The sequence below is a fragment of the Blennius ocellaris genome (genome assembly GCF_963422515.1).
Source record: "Blennius ocellaris genome assembly, chromosome: 12".
NCBI classification, from domain to species: domain Eukaryota; kingdom Metazoa; phylum Chordata; class Actinopteri; order Blenniiformes; family Blenniidae; genus Blennius; species Blennius ocellaris.
The window spans coordinates 26,249,303-26,269,374 of record NC_137661.1 but is presented as its reverse complement, the minus strand read 5'-3'; the positions used below and the strand labels follow the sequence as shown (position 1 = coordinate 26,269,374).

Below are 20,072 nucleotides of genomic sequence, written 5' to 3'. Positions count from 1 at the left end.
ATGCAGGCGTCTCTGCAGGAGACTTCTGAGTTCCAATGACGGGAGAAACGTAATGCGATGGCTTCCGGATTAAAGAATATATATATATAAAGAACTTGCGTTACATATTCTCCAGATTCCTTCAGGACGCCTGATAAAGTTGACCAACTATAAGTGGACGTGATGTGGAATCTCCTCTGGAGACGAGATTTCAAGGACATTTGAGTCTGTCCTTGACTTCCATTGCCATCAGACTTAGAGATTAGAAATCTTTAAGGGGTTTGGATGCTTTCGAAGCAGAATTACGCCGATGGTCTTCAGCAGATTGTGCGTGCGTGTGTGTGTGTGTGTGTGTGTGTGTGTCAGACCTTGTGATGAAGCCCCATTGAGAAAAATAGAGACCATTAACCAGGCTTTTCTCGCCGCCGCTGCCTAATCAACCACTAACCCCCTCAGATCCTGGCAGTAATGGCAGCGGGCGCAGGGGAGCAGAACGCAGCCGAACGGGAGACAATGAGGGATAAATGAAGAGATTGGGAGAATTAAGAGCGAGGAGTGGGGGGAAAAGGGCTGCTGAGAACAAACAAGCGCGGAAACAATCCCAAGTCAAAGCAAACGTCGAGCCGTTCCCTTAACGAACTCTTGACAAATTCAACAAAGCGTCTCTCTGCACACGGGGAAATATATTTTCTAATCATGATTTTGATTCGGCCTGAATTATTTCTACTTTTTTGAGTTTGAGTTGAAATATCTCCAATTGCATCTAATTTGTTTTAAGTCACGTCGTCAAACAAATCTATCCCCGAGTGTGGGGAAGCTTTTGCTCGTCATGTGTTGTTGCTTAATTTCTTTAAAACCATTTCTCACTTAAAAAAAACTCCCCGATATAGAATAGTGTGCGTGCTCCATCCCAGCTGACACTGGATGACGGAGGGGGTGAATTGGAACCAACCAACCACTTGGCGGCGCTGTTGAGCCCATGAAATCGTAGCGAATGTGCAAAGTCAGCTTGAAGACAAAACTCTACCGGAATCTATTAAGTGAGAAACATTTATTTAGAAGTGAAAGACGGCGTTAAAGGTGTACAGGAGGATGTTCTTTTTCCGGGTGGATCATCAAGACTATTGGTCCTCCCAACTGTCAATCATTCTGGTGATCTATTACGTCAGGCCGTCGTACGTGCTCGTCCCCAGGTAGCGTGGATCTATTAGTTTTCACTTTCTGCGCATGCGCGCTTTCAGGTGTCTATGGTGAGCTACGCCTTTAAGCTAGCTCGCAGTTCTCACCGGGTACTTTGAAAATGGCAGAGGGTCGCAAGAGAACAAGTGTCTTCGAAGTGTATGAGAAGAAGAGAAAGGCTTGGGAAGAGAGAAACAAGACCAGGGAGAACTGGGCTCGTGCACGTCTCTCGCACACGTTTTAGTCGGCGTTCCGTCTCGGGAGCAGGTAGAGCGTTGCGCATGTGCATTTTTTCAAAAGGTGGAGAGGGCGGTTCTTTCCAAAAATTCGGGAAAATCCTCCTGTACACCTTTCACCTACAGAGACTGAAATGTTTTAGTCTGGACACGATTCAGAAACCCCACATGCAAACATAGGTTTCGTGAGTTCCTGCTCGCGTTTTTCATTCCCTCTCCGTGTTCTGCCATCAGCCTGCTGGTTTCCTCTCTCTCTCTCTCTCTCTCTCTCTTTGTTGTTCTCCCAATGTGACTCCACTTTTCTGCCCGGACAGACCAGAATTATCACTGTCAGAATTTTGGCGTTGAAAGCAATCCCCGCTATCACTGTAGGTTCTGTCAAAATACAATTACAAGCAGCCAAAACAGCTACAGCAGCAGACGGGAGCGTTGCCCACTTCGCATAAAATCCCTGTGTTCAACAAATTCCCCCCAGTTTCTGCATAATTGCCGTCATGTCTGGGCCGTGTGTTCCGAATGGTAATGTTTGTTTTAACACATTGTAATTAGATGTCTAACATGCTAACCTCTGAGCAGAGCTAGTTGTGAAAACAATTACCTTTTTTTTCCCACCGTATTCCAAATAGCACCGTCACACTACGGTGGTGTTTGAGTTTTTGTTTTTCAGTGCAAGATCAGGACTTAAATCCTCTTTTCGGGTTATTCAGCTTCAGTGGAGAAGAGCGGGAGATGACATGCAAAACTTAAGGTATTAATGTGAGGTCAGAATGGATGATGATCATGTAAATAAATATTACACATACAAACGTCCATGAGACTCAGATTCCAGCTGAAAGAAGCAGGTTGAGGTGGTTCGTCTCTCGTTGCAATAACAGGCCACATTAAAGGAGTCGTCACTCGGTAACTCGGTATCCTCACGCAGCCACTCGTCCTTAAATTCCTTAAATCAATTCTTTTAATTTATTAGCTAAAAAAATCCATTACAGAGCAAGTTCTGGCCACTTTTTCATATCGCAACTTCCTCCCAGAGAGAACGTGAGACATTCTGACTGATCTGGCTGTTTGGCTGCTGATTGGCTGCAGATAGTCACTCTTGGCGATAGCATAGCGATAGCATAGCGATAGCATAGCAGTCCTTTAAAATAAAACAAAATAACAATGAAAACTGATGGTGGAGCGTCCGCACACATCCAGGCCTCAGAGCAGCGCCCCCTGGAGGTTTAAAATGAGACACTCACGGTTCAACGTTTACAGTGGTCCCTTTAGCGGTTAGCGGTTCGTAGTTAAATTTACTAGCGATGGTTTATGAGATCAGCCTCCTGCGTCGACGACAATCAAAACCTCTTCCTTTTGGGGGTGGCGCCCCCTTGTGGGCACTTCTGGTTCGAACACAAAGAGCCCAAACACAAAAACTTAGCCGCTTTCAAACGCCACATTTTCAGTTTCAACTGAGGTGCGACACCAACAATCATGTTTTAATAATAAGCAGTATGATGTCCGGGTGATGCCTGCTGTAGGACGAGCCGGCGATAAGCCCTACCTTTGGCAACGATTAGGGGGGAAAAAAAACCTTATGCAAAAGGCAAAGAGTTTCTGAAATAAGCAGCAGACGGGAGCAAGAAGCCTGGGGGCCATCTTTGATTGTTGAAGAACAATAATGGTGCACGAGGCACCTTTTCTGTTTTATTACAGGAAAGCATTTTGTTGTTGCTCAGCAATTTAAGGTATTTTCATTTCCCAAAATTGGCTCTCAGAGAATATTGTCATACCGTGCACATAAAAACAAGCACAAACATTTTTTTTTTCCCTCGGTTTCACAAACTACTTACATCTGCGCTAATCTGATTTTTAGACCGTTCTCTTGTTTACACAATTTAAAACCCTTCTGTGTATGTTCCTGAGAAGATAGGTCGGTAAAAATTCAGTGTTGACACTCGCACAAGAGCCAAAATATGACATAAATCGCGGAAGCTTGTTTCCATAGAGACCAAAGTATATCTTGACAAAAAAGTACTTATTTCTGTATTAATTCATCAAAAGAAGCACACGTCTAACATGTCACTTTCCATGGTTTCGGCCCAAATGGCTGATATTCTCAGTCGACAGGTCTTGAGTCCCGGTTAAACAACAAAAAAACAAAACAAAAATATAAAGTGGACGAGAGAGGCACTTCAGGAGATCAAAGGAGTTCAGCGCCTGTTGCTATAGAGACGCTCCCTGCTCAGTGTATCACACAGGGATGTCGCTACCTTAGGCTAGTTAGCATCGATATGCGCCAATGGCTAAAATGCGAACAATGCTCACTCTCGGTTCCACAAAAAAATATGGCGTCGTCGAAGGTCTGCGCTCTACCGAGTGTAGCTCTAGCTTATTTATGTTTTTGAAGACGGTCTGAAAATGACAAATATGTAAAGTTCTGCGTGACCTACATAACAGAAGCACATGATTCCTGGGACGGGGTCTCCTGTACGTCTTCGGAGACGCTGCTCCTCGTCTCCTTTCAACGGCCAAAAATATCTCCAGCCGCTTGCTTTGGCTTGTGCTTGACCCTCGCCAGCGCCGCCTCCACTTTACGTAACTTCTCGCCCGTGGAGCGCTCGCTGTTGTTCGCCAGTCTCTCTGCAATCTGTCCTTCTCTTTTGGGCCTGAGTGTGCGCGCTTCCTGAATACTGATGTTGTTGTTGCGCTTTGCCTCAGGTTACGTGTCTAATTAATCATTACCACCCAGGGTAAGTCTCTGATGAATTAGCGAGTCTCTGCTTTGCTGTGTACCGCTGTCACAGGGAGCCTGTACATATTGAATGAAGGGAGGTCTGCTTCTCTTGCTGGCTCCGGAACAACAACTTCAGTTTGGTGCATTTTCGCAATAGGAATCCGATGGCATGGCTGCATCCCGACACGATTTCTGAACACACAGAGATATATTCCACGAAGTAAATCCTCTTCTGTGTGACGAGTCAAACCGGGACACGAGGATGTCCAGGACACTTGGATAAACTGAGCCTGGAAGACTTCTGTTAATGTTGTTTTAGACGTAAATGTCTCCCATTGGGTTGTGACTCGAAACCTCCAGCCGACTTTACTTGGCATTGCTGGTTTGAAAACCCAGAGTCTGAGATTTAACAAGCACCTGGAGGGTATATGTCTCTTTGAGTGTTTATTTTTACGTGTTACTCACTACATTAACCCACGAAAGAGTGTGATTCTTCCTCTTCGTCTACCTTTTATGCTTCCGCCTCCTCCCGATGTCTGCGCTGGCTCCAAGTCTGCGGTCGAGTGGTTCTGTCATACAGGCAACTGGAAGCAATACGATGGCATAAGCAACGACCTAAAATAACCCTTTCGCTGAGTTATTGCCGTCTACGCGCCTGCCTTTCTGTCACATTATTGGGAAAGATCTGGTGTTGTCCTCTGCACCGCTTTCCTACAGGTAGGGTGTGTTTAGTCGGATGGATGGTCGATGATTGCAGAGGGATTCTATCAGTATCATCACCCAACAAATCTCCTGTAATGGCCACTACATGATATTGCCTTTTTGTTTTTTTTACTCAGTTGTCCTCTAAAACCTCACTCCTTCACCACCTTCAGTATTATTAAACCCACGGCGGCTGTATTATTATTCATAGCGCTTGGATCTACAAGTCCGCCACGTGGGAGTTCCATTAGGACTTCGTCAGTCCGGTCCGTCTGGATTCTGCAGCCGACGAACACGGAAGTGGAGTGGCGTCCATGTTGTGTTGTATACCATTGACAAACCCCGAAACTGAGAAGGGTGTCAACATGAACCTGCAGAAAGATCAACTTTGATCTGTTGATGGTGATCAGGTGTCTTGATGGAAGAAGACGATAAATTCCAAAACTCATCAAAGAATTATTACGGTGTTGTTTTGTCTTATTGCGCAACCCTGACAACAGTAGGCATGGAGAAAAGTACTCTTCACATGTTTTGCTGGACATGAATGGAAAGGCTTTAATGAGCCTATGAGCTCATGTGTGAGGTTGTTGGTGGCTTTTTGTTGTTGTGTTGTGGCAAAACGCCACAACACAACAACAAAAAAACCACATTGTGATAGATAGATAGATAGATAATTACTTTATTCATCCCCGAAGGGAAATTGTCTTGTTGCAGCAATCTGGTACATACGAATATTATAAAATACAATAGAATAGAAATAAAAGTAAAATGTAAAAATATCTGGGTACAAGACATAAAGTAAAACACAGAATGGAACATGGGCACTTAGAAATAAGCAGGAGATAAAAGCAAGATAAATAAATAGTAAGGTGCAGTGGCAGAGCCATTAGAAGTAGGTATTATATAATAATAATAACAATAATACAGATAATAACTGTGTAATAGTGTATAATACTCATGTATAGTACTACTAATAATGGTAGCAATAAAATAACAATATATATATATCAGTTATAATAATAATAATAATAATAATACCAATGGTAATAGTGTACTTGTACTAATGACGTCCACCACTCTATCATATCAGCTTTATATCCTACATACCCCAAAAAACCCCATCCATCATTTTGTAACCTGGACTTTCAGTTTCCTACATTTCCACGGCGTTTGGCGGCTCGCAGTGAGTCTGAGCAAAGGGAAACATTATTTATGCTCAAAGACTTCTGAGTTCTGCCTCATTGGCACAAATTACACATTCACTAAGCTCTGGCCTTAAAAAAAAATATCTTCTTGAAGATTTTTCCTCACTCTGTCTAGGGGAAAAAAAAAAAGATTCAAATCGAAAGTGTCTTTCTGTTGCTATTGAAGTTGGGCTGTTTAATGTAAAGTTCCCTTCCTTCCTTCCTTCCTTTGCTCTCTTGCAGTGCAGCATTGAGGGCCTGTCCTCCGGAGCACAGTGGGACACGACTTCAGTGTCTTGCTTTATTCTCTGTGCAGAAGTCTCACCTATTATGGGAGGAGGAGAGTTTAAAGATTGTTTTGGAACCATTGGAATGCTAAAAACCTACAGAATACAGTTTAATACTGATATTCATTTATTTATTTATCAGATATGTTGAACGAAAATTATACGGTGAACATTTCAATGTGGGTTAAAGATGCTGACATTTTAAAGCATCGAATGGAAACTAAACATTCATGCATTTGCACTGGCATTTTAAAAAAAGTACTTGTATCAGAGCACGTTAAAAGTGGTATCGGCGATATCTCATTAACTCCTCGACTTGAATCTCAGTCGCTTCTGGAAAATGTTTCTCGGAACTCATAGTGCTGATTGCAGATTTTTTAGAAGAAACATTTTAGTACAACCAACGTTCGCTGGACTCTAATATGTCTTTAGACCTGCGGCGCTCACAGCATGATAATATCACGGAGTAGCTGCAGATTTGCCTCCTTCACATTAAAATAACTCTTCCCGGCCTGCTTCCAGTGGTGCGCATGAGCAACGTGTATAATGGATGCACGCCACCCTTTCTGCAGCCTTGGTGTAAATATAGAGTTAACGGCACATTTGCAACATTTTAATGGCAAACCCGGACCACTTATCATCCACTTATGATGCACTTAGATCCACTTATAATCATTTTCCTTCGGCGTCGCTGAGTGAAGAAACCATCATTCATCCCTTCAATCCTTAATACAATCAGAAAACCAGACCTCGCTAGTTTAGAGCACGATGTGCTTCAGTGTTGCCGCTGCCATGTTTTTTAATAAAAAACATTTTTTAAAAATCCCCTTACGGCTCAGATTACTTTAGCTAATTAGCGGTTCTGCCGAAGAGTGATGTCACTTGACAGGGGTGGTTTTATCAGAGCACATTTGGAAAGTGCCATTACGAGATGCAGTAAAACCTCTGATGAAAGGAAAACCGAAGATCAAAGGGACGTCCGCTCTCCACAAACTGCAGCGCCGGCTGACGTTAAACAAACCATAGGGCAGGTTACCAGCGTCGATCACACACAGGGAATCATTGTCGACAACAGATCGTTCCCCCATAGGAAGTTAATGACATCTACTGAGCATGTGCGGAAGAACTAGTTAACCAGTGGCCGCGTTTCCGCCGTCTATACGGAGACGGGGTTTCCAAAGAGAGCGGTGAAAACTGATTGTTTCTCTGCATCTGAATCCTCCGAACCAAGTTGTTCCGCGTCTGAATCATTGCTTACATTTATGCTAATAGCTGGAATCTAGTTCTGGCCTTAATCCAACATTTTATAGACTCTTGCTCCTTGGAGTATAAAAGGCAACCTAATCTATCAATAAACTGGTCCGTGGTGTTATTGACCTGGTCTTTAACTGACTCTCTGGGCTCTCCCGTGGAAAAGACTTCACTCCAGTGAAGACCATCGGCTGCACACGTCAAGAGAGGCGGGGGACGAGGACAAGGAAGCTTCTTTTTGTTTTGTCGACGTCGGGTAATGCAGACGTCTTGCTCCCCCCTTTGGAACTATAGAACGCTGTCGCCGTGGACAGGAAGCCATATTTCGTTTTAGTGGGGCTGACATGCTGTCAACCATCTTTTTATACTTAGTGTGACTCTGCTGGTCTTTATTGAATCCAATTTTGAACGATTTTTTTTTTTTTCTTCAGAATGCTCTACTTCTGTTTCCAAGTCCCCGTGACGTTTCCTGGGGTTCAACAGGCGGTTTGAGGAAGGGATGATTAAATTACTACTGAAGTTTCGCATCATTTTCTGACGGTTGTAAAGCTTAACATATTTTTAATTGACAAGTTTTCAACGTGGCATTTACCTAGTTGTCAATTAAGCCACCTGATTAATAAAGTGACATGTTGGTCACAAAATAATAATCTATTTTTGGAAGTGACGCTTGATAGGCGCATTTTATTTGTAATATCAAAGATTTTCAAGTGAAAACACAAAACCTTTGTTTTGTTTTGGGTGTACGTTTACATGACAACGATACACAGAGCCACCGAAAACGTATTTGCTGGGGGAACTTTTTGAAAACATTCCGACTGAGGAAATAGACAAAAGGGCAACTTTTGGAAAACGCCCCGGTTCTGTCTCCGTGTTGACAGTGGAAATGCTGCTAAGACGCGTGAACACCCCAACGCTGTAGTCCTTCTGCACATGCTCAGTAGAGACTTGGTGCTTTTATTTTGACAGCCACTGTGATAACAATCTAGCTCGGTGGTCTGCCCACTAGAATGTCGGTTTACTCCCATTGTCATTGTTTATAGCGAATTCTTCTCTACGTGTGTGTGTGTGTGCGTGTGCGCGTGTGTGTGTGTGTGTGTGTGCGTGCGTGGTTTCGTTACAAAAACAAACAGCAGCGCCCACTAGTGGCCCGACGTGCCAACTGCGTCGTTAGTGTTTCTGCCGTTTCTGTGTAAACGGACTTTGTTTTTGTTGCTGTGTGAATGTAAAACTTTTCTAAAACTGAAACACAAAAAAATGCACGGAGTGTTTTAACTTTCTCTTACAGTCTGAAGACAAGTCTGGGATTGTGTGTGTGCTCCCATCTTGTGCGTTTTACTTTGCGTTAAAGGAAGCTAGGACCTCAGCCCGTTTCCTGTCGTTGGTTATTTCCTACAGGTGGTTCCTGGAACTGCAGCCAAGCTTCCATTATGGGGTTTCTTTCCCCTGAAGGCACAAAAATGATATGTTAGCAATAGAAAAGCAAGCGGGACGAAATCCAGTGTTACAGAATAAAGCTGCATTCCGAGCCTTGGAACCATTAAGGAACCATTAAATGGTGCATCGCCCCCATCTTGTTGTGTTTAGCGGATGTATTGTGACTTTCTGCCCTACATCTCAGTATTGTCCAAGATAAATCAAACGCACACAAACGGAAGTGCTCTAATGGGGCTACACTTTCACAGTGGACTCATCCACGTGAGACGAAGCGAGTCTCGTTTGCAGCATCAAAGAGCGGCGGGAGAAAATCAAACGATTGCCGCTGCGGAGGAATCGATGGCGTCTGATTGTTTCCCTCTTGATTTCATCATTTCTTGTTCCTCCGGGCATGTCCTCCATCGAATTACTCATATCCCCTTTTTATTAATTCTGTCTTAAAGTCCACTGTGGTACTCTCACTTCGTCGACACTGACCCTGGTTCTTTTCTCCTTTTTTCCCCACCGTCAATGATGCTTCACTGCAAACATAACCTCTCTGTATTTTTTCCATCAATCAAAATGAAGCCGCGTCCACTCGGTGGGCTATCAATATTGGATTTTCTATTGGAGCTTGAGATCTGATGACAGACTTGCAGACCTTGAATGATTTTGATCACGACGTGCTTTGGTTCGGGGTCCAGAACGCAGACCCGACACTGATCGGAACCCACTGAGGCTGTAGCGCCGATAGATTTTTTTTTTTCAGCGACCACACAAATCTGGCCCTCCTTCTGAGGCTGAGAGACATTGATCAGCTTCTTTCACCAGAGGGCCAGATGATGATATGAGGCTGTGGGCAGCGTAAGCCGATATCGATCCGTCCCTGAAGAGCCGTACAACCTTGGGGGTGTTTGTGTGGGGAATTCAATATGCAACTCTCACGGCATCAAAAGAAAACTCTGTTGTGCTTCATAACAGCCTTCGACAATCCATTTGGTGTGCTAATCTGTTTTCTCCCAAACCCGGCGTTGGCTGCTGATGCAACACGATTTAGTCCCGTCACTCACATCAGACAGACGGACACTTGAGTGATCCTGAGGAAAGTTCACATATTCGGCATCCGACATACAACAAGGGGAACATAAAAAACGGGCACATTTGCAGTAAAAAGACATTTGAAGCGTTAGAACAAGGACCTCAGGTGGCGGATGGATCGGTCCGATGTGATCACGACGAGCCGCAGATGATCGCAGTCAGCGAAGCGGCTCCGGTTTCACACTGCTGATCGATATTCAGACACACGGGAAATATTCCGGTCAGATCATGCACACGAGAAACTATCGATGACTGCCACTTTAACTGGTCTTCCTCTTATATTAAAAATAGATACCCTCATATCCTCAAGGGGATCTAAACGAGGATGACACACGTATTTACTGAAGAATTTAATGGCGGTGAAGTGCCGAAGCAGACTCGGCTATAGTATGTGTCACGACTCAGGAGATCGTATACAAGGTTTTATTAAAAAAAACAAAAAAAAAACAAAAAACATAAAACTGTCTTTCCTAAGCAGGCCAAGGCATCCAAGGATGGCCAAGGATGGGAAAATCCAGGGTGGGGGCCCTAAGCAGGATTTTATTTTGGGGGCCCCCCTTCCAATAACATAATAATAATAATAATAATAATAATAATAATAATAAATTACAATTACTAACGAATCAAATGAACAGCCTCTATCAACAGTGGAATAAGAACTTTATAGATCAACAGTGGAACAAGAACTTTACAGATCAAAAGTGGAACAAGAACTTTACAGATGCACACGTCTGAAAAAACTTTGTGGCATAAAACAAAGTTTTTTCTTTTTTATTTCAACAACATCCCACCTTCAGGTGAAGCATGAGCCTCTGACTGTTTGGACTTTTTCTTTCTTTTGCTAGCTCCCGAATCGTATTGACGTTTGGAAGCCATCTCTCTCTCTCTACTCTCTCTCTCTCTCTACTCTCTCTCTCTCTCTACTCTCTCTACTCTCTACTCTCTCTCTCTCTCTCTCTATCTCACTCTCTCTCTACTCTCTACTCTCTCTTTCTCTACTCTCTCTACTCTCTACTCTCTTTCTCTACTCTCTACTCTCTCTCTACTCTCTCTCTCTCTCTCACTCTCTCTCTACTCTCTACTCTCTCTTTCTCTACTCTCTCTACTCTCTACTCTCTCTTTCTCTACTCTCTACTCTCTCTACTCTCTACTCTCTCTCTCTACTCTCTCTTTCTCTACTCTCTCTCTCTATTCTCTCTACTCTCTCTTTCTCTACTCTCTCTCTCTACTCTCTACTCTCTCTTTCTCTACTCTCTCTCTACTCGCTCTACTCTCTCTACTCTCTACTCTCTCTACTCTCTTCTCTCTCTACTCTCTCTTTCTCTACTCTCTACTCTCTCCTCTCTCTCCCTACTCTCTACTCTCTCTTTCTCTACTCTCTCTCTCTACTCGCTCTACTCTCTACTCTCTCGCTCTCTCTACTCTCTCTCTCTCTACTCTCTACCTGGAAACAACTGCCTGCCGGCCCGTCTGACCTCTGATTGGTCAGATGGTGACGCTTCGCACTTTCAATCATTGCGTCTCTTTTTCTTCTCTCTCTCTCTCCGGCCTCGGGCTGACTTGGTGGCGGTGCTCGACGCATCCTTTGCGCACTTGCAGAGAATGATGATACTTTATTGATCCCGATGGAAATTCAATTCACTTGCGCAAAATGGGGCCCGCCATGAGTGGCGGGGCCCTACGCACGGCGCGTGTTCTGCGTGTAGGGAGGCGCGGGCCTGGGGAAATCCATTAGCAGCTGGAAACAAAGTCCGAACACGGGAACGGACCGAGAATCAGGTTTGGTTTTCCAGCACCGTTGTGACTGAGCACATACGATGGTGTGATGTAGAAACAGTCATTCTTAGAAATAAACGCTTACGCGACATGAAAGAGGCCCGGGATTTGTTTTCCGGCATCGATACTCTGACTGTAAATGAACTTGAGTTATGTTCATTGTGCAATTTTTTGAGTTTGTCTTAAGTTGATAATGACAGTATATTATGTATGCTTTTATTTTGAAATGACTTGCAAGTGCCGTAAGTCGGAAGCGACTGTCGTAAACAGAAGAAAACACCGCAGACGTCTGTGTGCTCTGTAAAGGTTAAGAATTTAGTTTAAGGAGAAGTTTATCGGTGACTACATTTCAATAGCACCCGGTTTAGAAGGAGACAAGGTTCATATTAAGTTTGTTCAATGTATGTTTCTTTCATTTTACAGACCTCATGTTATAGTAATTTTCTTACCACTAGAGGGTGCTATTGCGTTTTAGTACAAGTCGGTTTACCACAATGTGACTTCAATGTTTAAAGGTGTACAGGAGGATCTTCTATTTCCGGGTGGATCATCAAAACTATTGGTCCTCCCAATTGTCAATCATTCTGGTGATCCATTCAGGCCGTGGTACGTGCTCGTCCCCGGGTAGCGTGGATTAGTTTTCACTTTCTGCGCATGCGCGCTTAACGGTTGGCTTTACACATATTCTTTTAAAAAATTTTGCTTGTCGTAAATAGACTTTCACTTACCGGTGGCGAGTCTGACATCGTGGAAAAAGTGCAAATCTTCTTGCAAAGTGAGCTTGTGTGAGCGATGCCGACTTGTGACTTGTAAACAGAGCGTGCACGAGGAGAACTGGGCTCGTGCACGTGTCTCGCACGCGTTTTAGCAGGCGTTCCGTCTCGGGAGCAGGTACAGCGTTGCGCATGTGCATTTTTTTCAAAAGGTGGAGAGGGCGGTTCTTTCCTAAAATTCGGGAAAATCCTCCTGTATACCTTTAAGTTTCATTGTTATGTAAGGTAAATGTATTTCATTTAAGGCAACGATTATAGCAAACGGTTAAGGGTAAACACGCTGTTAAGAGTTGCTAATTGTATGTTTCTGTTTACATCGTAGCTCTTATGGTGTGTTCACATACGAGGTTCAATCAAGGTTGCGAACCATCAGTTTAAAGGTATACAGGAGGATTTTCCCGAATTTTAGGAAAGAACCGCCCTCTCCACCTTTTGAAAAAATGCACATGCGCAACGCTCTACCTGCTCCCGAGACGGAACGCCTACGAAAACGTGTGCGAGACACGTGCACGAGCCCAGTTCTCCTCGTGCACGCTCTGTTTACAAGTCACAATCAACCCTGGGAAGTTACAATATAGACCTAGATAACTTTTACTGGAAGTGATTTGAAATAGATTTCTCCAAATAGAATGCCAAACTTTACCTGTGGAGTAGAAACTTGGTGACTGAAGCGTCAGTGGGAAGCCCAACCTGGGCTTTCAGCGCCATCGTGTGAAAGAATCTCCCAAAAACACTCTTGTTTCTCTCTTCCGAAGCCTTTCTCTTCTTCTCATACACTTCGAAGACACTTGTTCTCTTGCGACCCTCTGCCATTTTCAAAGTACCCGGTGAGAACTGCGAGCTAGCTTAAAGGCATGCGCAGAAAGTGAAAACTAATAGATCCACGCTACCTGGGGACGAGCACGTACGACGGCCTGACGTAATAGATCACCAGAATGATTGACAATTGGGAGGACCAATAGTCTTGATGATCCACCCGGGAAAAGAAAATCCTCCTGTACACCTTTAAGAGACCGTCTTTTAGACGGCAGATGTTAAACTGACGCTGCACAAACGTCTCCCGCAAGCCAACCCCGAAAACCCTCGTTCAGCCGTCGACTCACCGCGGAAAGGGACTGAGCAGAAGAGCTCGGGAGTTCTTCGGGGTCAAAATGACGTCGAGTAAGTTCTTGAGAGAAAGGAGGAGGATTAATGGCAGCGGAGTGCCGAGATGAAGGCTGGGAGAAGGGGGTCCGCTGCAGATAAGCAGTACAAAGGGCTCTCAGCGCCGCGTGAACGAGACTCAGGTGTCTTTGATCCGCGCCGTCGCCCTCTTGTTTTTAAAAGCTCCGCTCCTCTGCAGGCCCTTCGTCGTGACCCTGTGAAGTACAAATAGCCGGCGCGCTACTTGGCGCTTTGTGTGCGCTGAACTGTGCTGTGTGGGCAGGAGCAGCAGCTGGGAGCCGGGGGGGGGGGGGGGGGGCTGGGGGGGGTCACGTATGAGGTCGTCAATGAGATGAGGGGTATGATACAGATTTTTTTTCCTTGTTTTGTCCTTTGTCTGTTTTAAACCACGACAGCCATTTTTAAATGAAAAACACAAGACTTTTGTTGTGACAAAAAAAATGCCCTGATTCTGTCTCAAGTGGAAACGAGGGGAAATTCTCGGGCTCCGTTTCCGTGGAGACGACTCAAACGCTGCCGTGGTACCTAGCAGTGATGTTCACCAAATGTTTGAAAACTCACTTAATCGCCAGTCCTTCAGTCTCTATCTTTGAACCCAGAGCGCCACCTGGAGTATATATATATATTTGCTAAAAAAAAAAAAAAACCCTCAGTCACCTGTGTCTAGATATCAAATTTTTATTCAGGATTAAAACAATTTGTCATCATCTGGAAAGTTTTTTGACTTTACGTGTCTAAAGTATCGCTTCACATAAATTGGACACCTTTATTGTGAAAGGTGTTGCGTTGTGTGACCTCCACCGATGCATTAATTAATTCTGACCAAGGGCGGGTTTGAATGTTTTGAATGTCAATTTGGCCAATTTAGTGTTTTTTGAACAGCCTCTGTCGGTTTTCATATTTATACTTTAAAATAAAATTAAAAAATCACGTGGCGGCCGGATTAGATCCTCTGGCGGGCCGCATGTTTGACACCCCTGCTCTGGAGTGTCATGACTCGCATATTCTCCGGGGACTTTTATTTTGACAGTCACCATAACAACAATCCAACTTGGACGTTTGTCCACAATAATGTTTACTCCCCTTATTGGTGCTTAGAGCCATTGTTTTCTGCTGCGCGTGCGTGGGGATTTGTTACGTAAACAAACAGCACCCGCTAAGTTTAAAACCTCACTTAACTTCCGTTTTAAGGCATACAAAGTTTTTGTATATACATATATGTATACAAGTCGTCCATATTTTTGATATGTTTTGATATCACACTGTCAACTCGATGGGACGAGTCCTCTCACTTCATTAGTCACCGGTTTTGACAATACACAGTGAGTGGACAAGCAATAATGTATTTATTTATTTATTTAACTTAAACTCTATTTTTCATGTCGCGTCAGGGTTCTTTTTCAATTTTTCCCTGGGTGCAGTTCTGGTACCACCCACTAGGCGGCGCTTATACGCGTCACCGATGTTTGGATGAACAAAGACTCGAGATTATACTTTATAAAAACAACTAATTAAAACTGATCAAGGGTTTTTTTTTTTCCACCCCTCCATAACTCGGCTTGTTAAAACGAGATAGCAAGTATTTGATAACGGTTTGTTTTTTCTGTGTTATGTTGTGAAAAACCAGTTTAGCAGTTTCGGCATGTATTTTACCAGAGCGCTGCGTAACGAGACGAACCGCGGGGCAATCCTGTTAGTGTCCTCAGTTGTACCGCTGTAAGTGACTGTTTTATTAATTGGTTTCTGAATCAATCAGCGGTGCATTAGTGCACTTCTGTTTTCATAACACTAATGTATATACGGGGCTCTATATCGTGGGCATGCAGCATTTAACAAAGGCAACAACAATCTGTTTGGGGAAATATATTACAAAAAAAAAAGAAAAAAAAAAGAAATGATAATACTCCTGCATGGCGGCGCACACAGCTTAATGAAGTGTGTCTTTGTTTTCCTCGGATCCATTATGTTGGTGAGTGCTTTTTTTTTTTTTTTTTTTTTTTTTGGTGCCTCCTCTCCAACTTAGAAATGATCATTTGCTCCTCGGGCTTGTTGTTCTTCCCATTTCCACTGCAACTTAATTTGTCTTCACGTCCTAGAAACGTGTCTGTGCGTCTCCATCACTGCGTCACCATGCCGACCCCTTTTTTTTTTTTTTTTTTTAACCACTCATCACAATAAGTAGTCGTAAAGAAGCGGAGACTGACAGCGGAGTGAATCTTCCAGGTTCACACGCACCGCTTGATGGCCGTGCCACCAGCACATGACAGATGTGTCCCCGTCTAAATCTTCCCCCCCCTTCCCCCCCCTCGCCGTACGGGTCGGCAGCCGCGCTCCCCACCGAGGAGCCTCGCCCCCACGTGCAGCTTGACGCCGGCAACACGGCCATATTCCGTGGCAGATGTCGGCGTTCAATAATTCACGTGCGTGTTGAGAGAAGTGGCACACGGGGTTGATTTAAAAAAAATAAGCAAAACTTTCTCCCCGCGTCGGAATGTGTAGAAGACGTTGACGACGAAGCGCAACTGAGTGACGACGGTGACGATCGATACGCCTCAGCAGCGCCCCCCGGTGGAGACTCTTCACTCCGACGATTGTTCGCCGCGGTTTTATTTTTGTTTTTTTCAATAGAAACTGTGTAAACTGCGACGAGTGGATAAACCGAAGGGCGTGGGGGGGGGGGGGGGGGTTAGCCCCGAGGTAGCGTCTATTAGCTGTCTGCTTCACGCTCGCTCGCTCGGGGAAGATTCAGAGATTTTTTTTTTTTTTTTTTTAATAGTTCCTCTCCAAAAAAATTTTTTATTTATTTAAAAGTGAAGCCGGTTCAATTCACACACATTATTTCACATACTTTATATTTACATTATTGCACGAATAGACCAGAGCAGAGATACTCTATTAACAGAAGTGGGCGAATTCTTTGCATAATTTAATTAGAATGTTCAAAATAATTTTGTTGCACAAACCGTTTGCCAGAGGAGAAAACATAATTTTCAGAACAAAGTTTGCACGGACGTCGTTGAAACAGAAATGTCCGTCTGTTTATGGAGGAAAACTGTGGAACTCTTTAAGTGTTGGAATTTAAATGTTGTTCAAATGTTTACGAATTTAAGAAAATGTACAAAGAGAAACTTCTGAGAGACTATGAAAAGAATTGAAAAAACATTTTTTGACTGTAAGTGTTGAACTGTCAGACAAAAGGAGGCTTTTGTTGTTATGTATTGTGACGTGGTGAGGAGTCGGGGGGGAAGGATGGGGAATCACATTGATTTGATTTTGTTGTAAAGTTGCTAATAGGAACAGAGAACACAAGATTAATCTTCTCTCTGTTCCTTTTTCTTCATGTATGGATGATAAATATATATATATATATATATATATATAGTGAAATGGCATGAAATAACATGAACAAATAAATAAATAAATACATTATTATTATTGTCAATTAAGTAGACAGTGTACAAGTTAAAGTGTGTATGTTACAGATTATTTGACTTCATCTGCTAATTCCCAGTGGATAATCAACGTCTTCAGTGAGCTCACCTTACGTTGTTGTTGTTGTTGTTGACGCGCTGGAAAATATCCAGAACCAAAACAAAGGACGCTGCATGTAATGGAGCTGATGCCTCAATTATGAATGAAACACAGATACGAGGCATTTTTTCCCCCCCTTTTCTTGATATTTTATTTTCTTTGCCACAGTTTCCGACAAACAAAAACATGTCACTTGTTCAATAATTCATTAAAAAACACGGCGTTGAATTGCAAATTCAATAAAGTCCCGCGTTTTCTTCCCCTTGGAGTCGGGGGGGGAGAATCATTTGAGCGTCCGCTCGCCGGATCACCTGTCGGTTTTGGAGGAGCGTCGCCGCCGCCGCCGTGCGTTTGCGCTGCACTGCCCCCTGCAGTCTGGCAGCGGTAGCCGCGCGGTCGTACAAAAGACCAACCCTCGTGCTGATTCCGCACGTCTAATTTCGGCAATGTCTCTCCCCTGTGGGAAGCATAATTCAGTCTTTAGTGTTCAACACTTTGGTTGAAAAAGAAAAAAATCACAGGAAAAGTCAAGTGGGTTTTGATGGGTTCCAAGTGGTGGAAGTAATTTCAATCCCAAGATACTGAGAAGTAGGGAAGCACTTATTTAAAGGACGCACCGGAGCTCCGGCATACGAGCGGCGTGCCGTATACTATGTACGCACTGCGCTGTGCGTACTTGTTATGTGAGGCCAGGTAACCTCTGACACACACCTTCGGAGTGCTTTTCACCCGGAGTGCTTTTCTCCTGCCGCAAATTAGCAGTCAGGTTTGTGTAAATAAAATGTACGGCCTGTCTTACTTTTAGATAGATAGATAGATAGATGGATGGATGGATAATTACTTTATTCATCCCCAAAGGGAAATTGTCTTGTTGCAGCAATCTGGTACATACGAATATTATAAAATACAATAGAATAGAAATAAAAGTAAAAAAATTAAAATATCAAAAATATCTGGGTATAAGACATAAAGTAAAACACAGAACGGAACATGGGCACTTAGAAATAATCACGAGGTAAAAGCAAGATAAATAAATAGTAAGGTGCAGTGGCAGAGCCATTAGAAGTAGGTATTATATAATAATAATAACAATAATACAGATAATAACAGTGTGAAATAGTGTATAATACTCATGTATAGTACTACTAATAATGGTAGCAATAATATAACAATAACAATATGGTAGCAATAAAATAACAAACAATAACAATATATATATCAATAATAATAATAATAATAATAATAATAATAATAATACCAATGGTAATAGTGTACTTGCACATGTATAAATATATGTATATGCACATGCAATATGCCAGATGAAATATATGATATAATATAAGTATCAATGTAATTTAGTCCAGGTGGTGATTGAGGCTCTGACGGAGGTCGAAGAGTTAAAAAGTCTTATTGCCGTGGGGAGGAAGGACTTCCTGTGACGTTCCTTAGAGCAGCGGAGTTGAATTTTGTGGGTTTTCATGAATATTAAAGAATATTTAAGCTGCGGACGTCGCCCGTCCTCTCTGGCGTCTGTGTCGGCGGTGATCATTTCCATCTCGATTCTCTTTCAGACCACCAGTTTCCTCGCGGAGGCCCAGTTTCCTACGGAGTCGCCCGAAACCTTGGACCCACTCTTCAAATTCCACGAGACCGTCGCTAAGGTAGGAATCGTAATGGAGACACACAGCAGTCCTGGTGCCTTGACACCTTTTAAAAACCTCCATGAGAGAAACGCTGGGATTTAGCCTGACGGGCTGGTATTGCTTTAATAATCCATTGCAGCAGACAAGGAATCTTCTTTTTTCCAATCTATTATTTTCCACAGTTTTGAGTTTTCGTTAAACCAAAACGACAGTTCTCCATTTATTTTTCAATCAAAACCTTTTTTTGTTTCTCGTGGACAGACCACCAAGTTGGATTGTTATTACAGTGACTGTCAAAATAAAAGTACCAACTCCAGGAGAATGTGTCGTCAACATTTCTCTGATTAGCTCCATTGAGCATGTGCAAGGAAAAACTACTTGCTACGGCTGTGGTGCAAATAAACCGAAGATTTTTTTTTTTTACGCCAGTTCAGAAAACTTGTCTTTACCCTCGTTTACACAACAACGTTTCAAGTGACAACAATGGAGCAATAGCTTCCGACAAGTTTTTACATTTACACGACAAAGACAGACACGGAAAACGAGGTTGTTAGTCTGCCGGGCCACAAGGTGGCACTGTTGCTTGTTTTTGTTGGAAGGAAACCACTCGTATACGTCGTGACGGCGAAATGAAGCTTCTTCAACCAGTTTATTTTCTGACTCCATCAGGTGGACTGGAAATGAACTGTTTTCAAACATTAGCTGAGCGGACGGCGCCACCTAGTGACTCCACAAAATAAAAACGGTGGTTTGTGAAGCTTCATTTCGCCGTCGCGACATTCATACATGTGTGCAGAGAACAGTACGCTATAAACGTGAAAACAGTGGCGAGTACCTGATGATTCGTTTGGACATTTGATGCGATTAGCGGAGAATCTGAGCTATAAAACCAAAAGTTTTTAGTTAAAACTGGTGTGGACGAGGCCTTCAGACTGGGGGTGGTGATGAGGGGTTTCGGAGGCTTTGCCCACTCTGAGGTTGTGGAGGGGGAAAAAAAAAAAAAACCCACGATAAAACATGTCGGGCAGACATGGAGAAACTGTCCATTTCTTTTTTTTTTTTATGTTAAAAAAAGCTTTGGGTTTTTTTTCGTGCCTCGGTGAGAGCGGATCTGTCTGCCACCGTTTGGCTCCTCTCAAT

The 20,072-nt window shown here is 43.3% G+C and overlaps 1 protein-coding gene across 1 annotated transcript in view; it reads left to right on the top strand.

Annotated features, from left to right (window-relative positions):
- naaladl2 (N-acetylated alpha-linked acidic dipeptidase like 2) overlaps positions 1 to 20,072 on the top strand; it is a gene marked incomplete at both ends in the record, with an annotated part of 270,383 nt that overhangs the window by 177,823 nt on the left and 72,488 nt on the right. The window contains 1 exon segment of the mRNA XM_080506621.1: positions 18,861 to 18,950. Coding sequence (XP_080362747.1) covers positions 18,861 to 18,950 — 90 coding nt within the window.